The 11,096-nt window shown below is 45.8% G+C and overlaps 1 protein-coding gene across 1 annotated transcript in view; it reads right to left on the reverse strand.

Moving 5' to 3' along the window:
- The window catches only part of LOC125462404 (uncharacterized), a 347,507-nt gene extending 344,327 nt beyond the window's left edge, over nt 1-3,180 (reverse strand). The window contains exons 1-3 of the mRNA XM_059653886.1: nt 3,064-3,180; nt 2,216-2,266; nt 323-483 (exon numbers count right to left, since the gene is read on the reverse strand). Coding sequence (XP_059509869.1) covers nt 323-483; nt 2,216-2,266; nt 3,064-3,115 — 264 coding nt within the window. The 5' untranslated portion in view covers nt 3,116-3,180. The remainder of the gene's footprint in view (nt 1-322; nt 484-2,215; nt 2,267-3,063) is intronic.
- Between the last annotated feature and the right edge of the window lie 7,916 nt (nt 3,181-11,096).

Here is an 11,096-nt window from a genome sequence, read left to right on the forward strand (position 1 = left end):
TTCGATCTTGGTTTTCTTTAAATATTTCCACGGAATGTGAGCAGCACCAGCAAGGGTAACCTTTGTTGCTTCCATTCTGAATAGTGCACCAGGCCATCTCAGGGTACAGTTGGTCCAGAGTTACATGAGGGGCCAGACCAGGTAGGGATGGCAGATTTTGTTCCCTGAAGGCCATTACTGAGCCCCATGGGTTTTTAGAACAACCAATGATAGTTGGAATGGCTATATTACTGAGATTAGCTTTACATTCTGAATGTTATAAATTGCCTGCATTGTATTGTACTTGGAAAAAACATTAGAAAAAGAGTAAAATAATACTCACTGTTAAGACATGGTGACACTTGTGAAGAACATCGATAATGACTAAACATTCTACTGTGAGTCCACTGCTCTCACGTACACTTCCCTGCAAGAAGCTGTTTGTGGCAGTCGTGTATTTGTAAGTGTACCGGAAACCTTTCTGGTAATTCAGTTGATTGGTACCTAAAGTAACAACAACATTTCAGTTAACTTGTTAAATTAAAATTAAACAATGGCAAATATTGAATATTTGATTAACTAAATTGTACTTAGTTATAAATTAGAAAAGATCAACTATGACAAAAAATATTTCGAAGCCTTTCACTTTGCAAGAGTCTCAAAGAAAAGTTTTTCAAATATGACTGTTACCAATGTTAGTCGCAGAGGAATCCACGCTACACACTAGTCTTAGAAGGAATACCAGAAATAGCTCTGATCTAGCATTGAACACAGATTTGCTTTTGGGAAGGGAATGGTACTGAAGTCTAACTGGTCTTTAAATGACCGAATTCTGGAGATTTAATAGAAGGCTTAATTCTGAAATACAATGGTCCCAACAAGTAGTTAAGATCATATTTGCAACATAGTTCTGGTCAGAATCAGGGCTGTGACTTTAACAACAATCACTGTTACCCTACAGATCACTTTATTACTGCCTATTCCCCCACTTTCGCTTGCATTTGAGAGGATCAGGATTGAACATTGCTTCATGCTTTGTCTATAATATAGCAAACGGCTACAGCAAACTAAATCAAACCAAGTTTGTTTAATAGTCTGCATTCAATAAAATGAACAGTACTCAAGACTGGGTATTATTCATTTAATAAGGCTTAATAACAGCGACCACAGTATACACACACGTGTACACACAGATGTGCAGTATGTGAGGCTCAGCAACTGCTTGGCAGCCTTGTGTTTTAGGGAATCTGCAGAATATTAAGTGGAGCAGAAAAAAGACGAAGTTGCAAAATGGGCAAAAGGCTGTGCACAATAGATGGGATGCTACTGCGTAGGAAAGTAATATCATAGAGGTTTACAGCACGGCAACAGATCCTTCGGTCCAACTCGTCCATGCAGGTATCCTAAATTAATCCAGTCCCATTTTCCGGCATTTGGCCCATATCCATCTAAACCCTTCCTATTCATGTACCCATCCAGATGCCTTTTAAATGTTGTAATTGTACCAGCCTCCACCACTTCCTCTGGCAGCTCATTCCATACACACACCACCCTCTGTGTGAAAAAGTTGCCCCTTAGGTCCCTTTTAAATCTTTTCCCTCTTCACCTTAAGCCTACGCCCTGTAGTCCTGTACCACCCACCACCCCCCCCCCCCCCCAAACACTGGGAAAAGACCTGGACTATTCACCCTGCCCGTGCCCCACATGATTTTCTAACCTCCTCTAATTTGCAAAATTGCAAAAGTAAGTTGTATAGGAAGGGCAGAACATCGACACTCCTGGGAGCTGAAGCGGTGATAATAATGAATGGTAAATGATGAATGAGGGCGAGTGGGCGCCTCTGTTTGCAGGGAGAAACTCCCTTTTCCCTTTGCAGAACCGCATGCTCTCCACTCAGTGTTCGCAGACTGCAGTGCTGAGTTCCAACAACAGTAAAATTATTGTCCCGGGCGGTCATACAGTGACTAATATCTTGGCTGGGGTGCTCTCATTCTGTAATGCAGTCAGCACACTGGTGGGCTGGACGGCGAGGCAGCAAAATTGAGCCTGTTACACGTAGAGAGGTTGAAACAACGCGCGGTGGCCAGCGGTTTTTAAACAGCGTTTCGTTGAGAGCAGCACCGCTTGAAAGCCTCCCTGCCAACACTGCACAGGGATCCCTGCGGTTTGCAAACTGCCTCAACAATATTTAACTCGAGAGTGCGGTCAGCCCCACGCGAATACACACGCTGCTTACCAGCGCAAGTGGGCACGCAGGTGTTGCCTGGCCGAGCGTCCGCTGGGTTTCCTGCGGAGTAAAAAGACGAGGTAAATGCATTGGAGTGAGTCATAGTGTGTGTGAAATGAGGCTTTCTTTCTGCTGCGACCACGGAGTATCGTTGCTGAAGGAAGCTACAGGAAAGCTGCATTCGGATATCACCAGATTTGAGATCCCAGGCGGTCAGGTCCGGAGGAGTCAGTCCTGCATTGCCCTTTCTGCTCAGCGACGGCTGGCCCAAAAAAACCCTCTTCCCAAGAGCAGACCCCTGTCTTCCCCCTCCTCGTGAATGAGGAGAGAGAGAGAGAGAGTCCATTTGCAGCGATAGGAGACAGTACCTCACCCCCCAGAATGTCATGGACGGAGTCTATCCCCTCATCGTGGTCATTCCAGATTAGTCAACAAGGGGAGGGGGGGGGGGGAAATCATTCTAGACAACTTTGCAAAAAAAAATCCCTTTCAATCCCGGAAATCCACCAGGATCTACGTAAATTCAATTAAAAACAGAGAGAGGGAGAGAATTCCCTCAGTTCCCCGGTGTGAACCAGGAATTTAATATTCTAACAGACCGTTGCACACACAGACATAACTTCAAGCACTGCCAGGGATAGCCTTCACTGAGTCAGCACTCTCATTAAGTGTTCCTCGTTTCCTTTCCATTTCAGCCCTTGTTCGCAGTGCAGCTTATTGGAAAGAACCTTAGATCTTGAAAAGAATTGGTTTGGACACGGACGGGGACACACACACACAGAGGCTGGGTAAATTTTGCCCCTTCCCTCTCCCTCTCACACACTCCCCTCCAAATCTCCACCGGGTACAAAACTTACTTCCGAACCAGCAAACAGCCACCCAGAGGCAGAAAACTGCCCGCAGCCTCATCGCTGTCACAAGAGGGACGCACCAGGGGATAGTTGGGAGCAGTGTAGCGCCTGTTCCGGCGCTGGGGCTGGGCATCCAGCGGCAAACTTAACTCCTTCACCCGGGCGTGAGGAGAAAGGGGGAGACGCTGGAAAACTTTCCACCAATCCCAGGGGCTCACCAGCTCGGCTAATGCTCTCATTGGTTAGGAGAAGGGAACCACCAACAGGAAAAGAGCAACATCACATACACACTCAAATCAATTATATTTTTTAAAAGCAGGAAACTTAAAAGATGGTTTGCTTGAAACTAGTACACTGTGATTTCTAAGTAAATTTAAAGGCTTCTTGCTGAATTACTGTCGTTTTCACTAAAGTATTTTTTCAAATAAGTTGATGCTGTTGTTCTTTCAGGGTAGCACGGTGCCAGTATGACACTAGCTTCCTGCAGATTGTATCTGCGTTAAGAACGACGATCTCAAGTGCTCCTTATAATAGAAGCTCAGGAACAAGGAGAGGTTGCAGGACCTTACAGCCTCTCCTGTCACTCAATCAGATCCTGACTAAGCTGCTGTCTGGGTCAGACTCGGAAAAGGCACTTCGTGTGTTCCAAAGTAGCCACCTTTGCCTTCTATACCTTAAAACAAAAAAAAAACTAGCAATTGCAGTAGCTACTGTTTGCAGAAGAGGTTTTCAAACTACCTGTGTTCTTTTTCCTGCATTCACAGGATGAAGGCTGGGTCAGCATTTATTATCCGTCCCTAGATGTCCAAGGAATGTTTGAGTCAACCATATTGCTCTGGGTCTGCAGTCGCATGTTTACCAGACCAGGTGAAGATGGTAATATGGTTCCCTAAAGGACATTAGTGAAGCAGGTGGGTTTTTCCAACGATGGTTTTATGGTCATCATTACACTCTTAATTCCAGATTTTTATTAAATTCAAATTCCACCATTGGATTTTGAGCCCAGGTCCCCAGAACATTACCTGGGTGTCTGGATTAACAGCCCTGTGACAATACCACAAGACCATCACTTCCCCAAGTGTTAATGTTTCATTCTAGACAGGATCTGGCTCTAACACTATGCCCCCCATCCACGTCCTTGATGTCTCAAGCTGTGAAAATGGTCTCTTTCTATCCAGCCTGGTTGTTCATCTCTGTATCTTAAATTTCTAAACAAATCACCATTTAACTTGAAAAATTCCAGGGAATACAATTCTAGTTTGTTAAATGTTGCTTTGTTATATCACCTTTTGAGCCCCAATCAGTAAAATTTACCATAATCCCACTCTCTCATGAGAAGAAGAGATGGCTATTGGGGAGGTTAATCAGAGGACCACCACATCTCAGGCAAGGAGAGAAGATAGGACCTTCATAGTCATCTCAATTGGTACAGGAATTGAACGCATGCTATTGGCATCACTCTGTTTTGCAAGGTGACAATCCAGCCAACTGAGCAAACCAAGTTCAGGTACATAATTCTTTGGAAGTTGTGTCTCATATTCAGCCTGGTTAAAAAAGCATTTAGCACACTTGCCTTCATTGCTCAGAACTTTGAGTGTAGGAGTTGGGATGTCACATTGAGATTGTACAAAATGTTGGTGAGGTCTCTTCTGGAGTGCTGTGTCCAGTTCTGGTTACCCTGTTATAGGGAGGATATTATTAAGCTGGAAAGGGTTCAGAAGAGATTTACCAGGATGTTGCCAGGACTGGAGGGTTTGACTTATAAGGAGGGGCTGAATTGCCTGAGACTTTTTATCATGGAGTGTAGGAGTTGAGGGGTGACCTTGTAGAGGTTTAGAAAATCATGAAGGGTATGGATAAGGTGAATGGCATGTGTCCTTTCCCTCGGTTGGGGGATTCAAGACTAAGGGATGTATTTTTAAGGTGAAAGGAGGAAGATTTTAAAAAGGGATAGGGGAATGTGCTTTTAAACACAGAGCGGCTTGTGTGTGGAATGAATTTCTAGGGGAGTGTTGTTTCTGGTACAATTGCAACATTCAAAAGACATTTGGATAAGCACAGGAATAAGAAATGTTTGGAGGGATATGGGCCAAGCATAGGGAGGTGGGACTAGTTTAATTTGGGGTTATGATTAGCCTGAGCTGGTTCAACCATCGGGTCTGTTTCCGTGCTGTATGACTCTATGACTCTATAAGTCCCAGTGTTATTCTGGCAAATCTCCACTGTATTCTGTCAAGGCTCCTTTCTCTGTCCTGAGGTGGGTGCCCAGAACTGCTCAACATAGCTGCAGGTGTGGTCCAAGGTGGGGTTTGTGTAGCTGAAGCTCAGCATCTGACCCCTGTGCTCTAGATATAAAAAACAGCAAATCTTTTCTTCAACTAATGCAGAGACGGCTGAAGAAACTCAGCAAGTCCAGCAGCTTAGCAGAGAGAGAAACAAAGTTAACATTTTAAACCTGCTATTATTGGGGAAAATAAAAGCTCATGGTGTAAGTGGCAATCAAAGGAAGATAGTTATGGTTGTTGGAGTTCAGACATCTCACCACCAGGACATTTCTGCAAGAGTTCCTCAGGGTAGTGTCCTCGGCCCAACCATCTTGAACTGTTTGCTCAGAAGTTGGATGTTCATAGTCACTGCACAACATTCAGCATCGTTCACAATTCCTCAGATACTGCAAATTCAGCTGGACCTGGGCAATGTTCAGGCATGTGCTAAGAAGTGGCAAGTAATATTCACACCATACAAATGACAGGCAATGGCCATTTCCAACAAGAGAGAATCTAAACATCATCCCTTTACATTCAATGGCATTATTGAATTGCCCACTTATCAATATCCTGTGCATCATCATTGACCAGAAACTGAACTGGACCCACCATATGAATACAGTAGCTACAGAACAGGTCAAAAGCTAGGAATCCTACAGCGCATAATTCTCCTCCTGATTCCCCAAAGCCTGTCCACCCTCAAGTCAGGAATGTGATGGAATACTCCTCACTAGCCTGGATAGGTGCATCTCCAACAACACTCAAGACGTTAGTCACCATCTAGGAGAAAGCAGCCCGCTTGATTTGCCTCCACAAACTCCACTCCCTCCACCACAACAACGTGCACTGCAGCACCTTCCAAATCCATGCCACTTCCAGGACCAGAACAGCAGTTATATGGGAATACGAACAAGTGAAAGGACCCTTGGAGCCACTCATCATTCTGGCTTGGAAATATGTCACTGTCCCTTCAGTGTTGCTGGGTCAGAATTCTGGAATTCTTTCCCTAACAGCATTGGGGTCTCTGATAACAAATTGTCTGCAGCAGTTCGAGAAAGCAGCTCACCACTGTAGTGGCTGTAACGAGGTCAGTCAGTTAGATGTCACAGAATACAAGTTCTCTGATTGGGCCTGTTAATCTGGCCCAATCATGGAGTCTTAGCTGACAGATATAAACAAGAGTGTCAGAGGTTTTGTTCACTCTGGGAGCTGGATCAGTCTTAAGGGCATGCCATGTGTAAATAAAAGGGGGACTTGATGACAGGATACTGACCTCTGTGGAATTATTTCAGTGGTGATGATAGAGAAGTATGTTCCTAAAGGAATTCACTTGTAACAGTTGTCTTTTGAGTTGAGGTAAGCATTTCTGGCATTGTGGTGTTATTTGGGATGCTTGACTTGCACAATCCTGCAATTGAAGACTGGGCTAAGTATGTTGAAAGAATGTATTATTTTTTTCCAGGCATATGACATTGGGGCAGATGAAAAGCAATGAGTAATTCTGCTGTCAGCTTGTGGACTTGCAGCTTTTTTTAATGGCTATTAGAAACCTAACTTTTCCCAGATACTAAAACCATTCAAGAGTTGAAGGATTTAGTTAAGGAATATTACAAGCCAAAGCCTCCTCTAATTCTGAGGTGCTATTAGTTTTACTTGGCAATTTGAGAACCACATATTGGTGTTTTTGAATTGATTTAAGGCAACTGGCAGAGGTACCTGACTTGTGCTTAACCTTTAACAAGATGCTGAGGCCATTTGGTAATTGTGATCAATGGTGCAACCATGCAAATAGCTGAAGTCCAAGTGGACTTCAAACAGGCACTGCAAGAGGCTTTATCATTGCAAAATGTGTCAAGTGGAGCATATGAGTTGCAGGGTATTCTGATGGAAGTGGACACCCTTGCCAGGCTGACTGAGCTTGGGGAGCACCACTTGAGTGAAGCCTCACTCTCTACAAATCCTGAACTGAGAGAGTCTATGTCAGCCCCCAACAAAACTCCAAAACAAAGCCATGCCTCAGTCAAAAGGTTAAAATTTTCTTCAGGATCCAGGCCAGCAAGCCATTGCAGATGCTGCCAGTATGCAGACTCGAGACAGCAAGAGTGTCCCAGTAGACTTAAATTGAGTATTGGAGCCCATAGGCCGGTATTGAGGAGAGTGCACTTGCCAGAAAGTGCACCAACTCCTAGTTTGGAACAGTTAAATTGCTTAGTGACATCCAATTCAGAACCAATCTAAATAAACCTCTGGTTAAATGGTCACCTGGTTCTAATGGATGTCAATACCAGACCAGTCATTTCAGTGATCTCCGAACCAGCCTTTAACAAAGTTTGCCCTAGATTCCAAACTTTCAGCTTGGACAAGCCCTCCACTAGACTAAGAACCCATACCAGGGAACTTTTATAGATTAAGGGGACAACTTCAGTTCTAGTCTCTAATGGGAAGAGTTGGTTCTGTTATCACTGATTGTCGTAAAAGGCTTGAGCCCAAGCTTGATGGGCTGAAGTTGGTTGAGAGATATTCACCCAGATTGGCTCAACACTTTCCGATTAGAAAACGGTTGCCTGAGTGAAGTCCGAATTAAATACCTAGCAGCCTTCCAAGAAGGTCTAGGGATTATCAAAGGAACTAAAGCCATATTGCATGTTGACCAGGAAGCAATTCTACAATTCTGCAAGACCTGCCCAGTGCCATTTGCCTTACCGGCAAAAGTAGAGGCAGAAATCAAAGCTGGAAAATGAAGACCTCAACCAAGATAACAAAGTGTGAAGCTGGATGACCACAGCAGGCCAAGCAGCATCTCAGGAGCACAAAAGCTGACGTTTCGGGCCTAGACCCTTCTTCAGAAAAGGGGGATGGGCAGAGGGAACTGGAATAAATAGGAGGAGAGCGAACTGAAGATAGACAGAGAAGATAGGTGCAGAGGAGAGTATAGGTGGTGAGGTAGGGAGGGGATAGGTCAGTCCAGGGAGGACAGACAAGTCAAGGGGGCGGGATGAGGTTAGTAGGTAGGAAATGGAGGGAATTGAAATGGACATTGGGAATTTCAAGCCCACCGACTCCAGCAGCTCCTGGAATACACCTCCTCCTACCCACCTTCCTGCAAAAACTCCATCCCCTATTCCCAATTCCGTCGCATCTGCTTCCAGGATGAGGCATTTCACTCCCACACCTCCCAGATGTCCTCATTCTTCAAGGGCTGCAACATCCCCGCCACCGCCCCCCCCCTGCGCAGTGGTCGAGAACGCCCTCGACCGTGTCTCCCGCACCTCATCCCTCACACCCCGTTCCCCGCAATAACTGCCAAAGGAGAATTCCCCCAGTCCTCACATCCCACCCCACCAACCTCCGGATACAACGCATCTTCCTCCGACACTTCCACCATCTGCAATCCGACCCCCACCACCAAAGACATTTTTCCCACCCCACCCTTGTCTGCCTTCCGGAGAGACCACTCTCTCCACAACTCCCTTGTCCACTCCACACTCCCCTCCAAGCCCACCACACCTGGCACTTTCCCCTGTAACCACAGGAAGTGCTACACCTGCCCCCACACCTCCTCCCTCACCCTCATCCCAGGCCCCAAGATGACTTTCCACATCAAGCAGATGTTCACCTGCACATCCACCAATGTGGTATACTGCATCCGCTGTACCCGTTGTGGCTTCCTCTACACTGGGGAAACCAAGCAGAGGCTTGGAGACCGTTTTGCAGAACACCTATGCTCTGTTCACAGTAAACAACTGCACCTCCCAGTCGCGAACCATTTCAACTCCCCCTCCCATTCCTTTGATGACACGTCCATCCTGGGCCTCCTGCAGTGCCATAACAATGCCACCCGTAGGTTGCAGGATCAGCAACTCATATTCTGCTTGGGAACACTACAGCCCAATGGTATCAATGTGGATTTCACCAGCTTCAAAATCTCCCCTCGCCCCAGTGCATCCCAAAACCAGCCCAGCTCCTCCCCGCCTGCCTAATCTGTTCTTCCTCTCACCTATCCCCTCCTTCCACCAAAGCCACACCTCCATTTCCTACCTACTAACCTCATTGCGCCCCCTTGACCTGTCTGTCCTCCCCGGACTGACCTATCCCCTCCCTACCTCCCCACCCATACATTCCTCTGCGCCTATCTTCTCCTCTATCTATCTTCAGTCCACCTCCCCCTCTCTCCCTATTTATTTCAGAATCCTCTCCCCATCCCCCTTTTCTGATAAAGGGTATGAGGCCCGAAACGTCAGCTTTTGTGGTCTTAAAATGCTGCTTGGCCTGCTGTGTTCATCCAGCCCCACACCTTGTTGTCTCAGATTCTCCACCATCTGCAGTTCCCAGTATCTCTGAAAGTGAAGACATAAACCAGTCCAGTTTGCAGAATGGGCAGCACCAACCATACTGATTGTAAAGCTCGATCGGTTCGCCTTTGTGGGGATTTTAAACAAATGGTGAGAGGCTTTTGCAGCAGGATAAACACCCAGTCCCTTGCATTGAGGATTTACACACAAAGCTGGCAAGGGGGCTGTCCTTTGTGGAGCAGGACATGAGCCATGCCTACCTGCAATTGCAGTCCAATGAGGATCCCCAGAAGTATGCTACAATTAATACCCATAAGGCTTTGTACTAATACACGATACTGCCATTTGGAGTATTGTCAGCCTCTCCAATTTTTTTCAGTGGACGGTGGTGAACGTTTTACAAGGTCCACCCCAAATCACCATTTATCTCAATGACTTGCTAATAACAGCAAGACCAATAAGGAGAACTTGGATGTAGTCCTTTGTCTCTCCCAGTCAGGCATATGCCTTATAAGGGGAAAAATAAAGATGTTTCAGGCCCTTCAAGTGACCTCCTTGGGCTACAGAGTCGACAAGACTAGGCCACACCTGTTGGAAGATAATGTCAGGGCAATCAAAGGTTCCCCAGCTCCCACATCTGTACCGGAGCTTAGGTCTTTCCTTGGGTTGGTGTACTATTGCATAACCTGATCTCCATCCTAAAATCACTTGTATCAACTCTTACAAAAGAGTCAGCCTTGGAAATGATTGCATAGCCAAGCCAGATATTCAGGGAAGTGAAGAAACAGCAATCATCCTCTAAGCTGTTGGTACTCTATGATCCAAGGCAAGATCTGAAGAAGGGTCTAGGCCCGAAACGTCCACCTTCCTGCTCCTCTGATGCTGTTGGCCTGCTGTTTTCATCCAGCTCTACACCTCGTTATCTAAGATCTGGTATTAACATGTGATGCCTCCCCGTATGGCACCAGGGTAGTATTAGCTCGTTGGTGCCGAGTAGAGAGGGACACCCAATAGCATGTGCATCCAGGACGTTGGCTAATACAGAGCGTAAATGTGGCCAGATAGAGAAGGAAGTTCTGACTGTCATTTTTAGAGTCAGGAAGTTTCACCAATATCTTTACAGATATAAATTTGTAATAATAACTGACCACAAATCCCTGCTAGGTCTACTTAAAGAGAACAAGACAATGCTGTCCATAGCTTCAGGCTGAATTCAGCAGCAGGCTCTAATACTAAGTGTGTTTAATTACACGTTGGAACCCCGTCCGTGAGGCCAAGTAGCAAATGTGAATGCATTGAGCCACCTTCCGCTGGCAAATACACCACCGGTGGGTTGGGGAAAGAAGCAAATCAAACAGTCAGGCCAGGCAGGAACAAAGCAGAGAATGAGGTAGGTCTGAGAAATTAAGCTGCATTTATTTCAACTGTGAGGCCTTTTGCATTAAGGCAGATGAACTCAGGACATGCTTGGGAACATGGG

This window comes from Stegostoma tigrinum, chromosome 23 (assembly GCF_030684315.1).
Source record: "Stegostoma tigrinum isolate sSteTig4 chromosome 23, sSteTig4.hap1, whole genome shotgun sequence".
In the NCBI taxonomy this organism is placed as follows: Eukaryota; Metazoa; Chordata; class Chondrichthyes; order Orectolobiformes; family Stegostomatidae; genus Stegostoma; species Stegostoma tigrinum.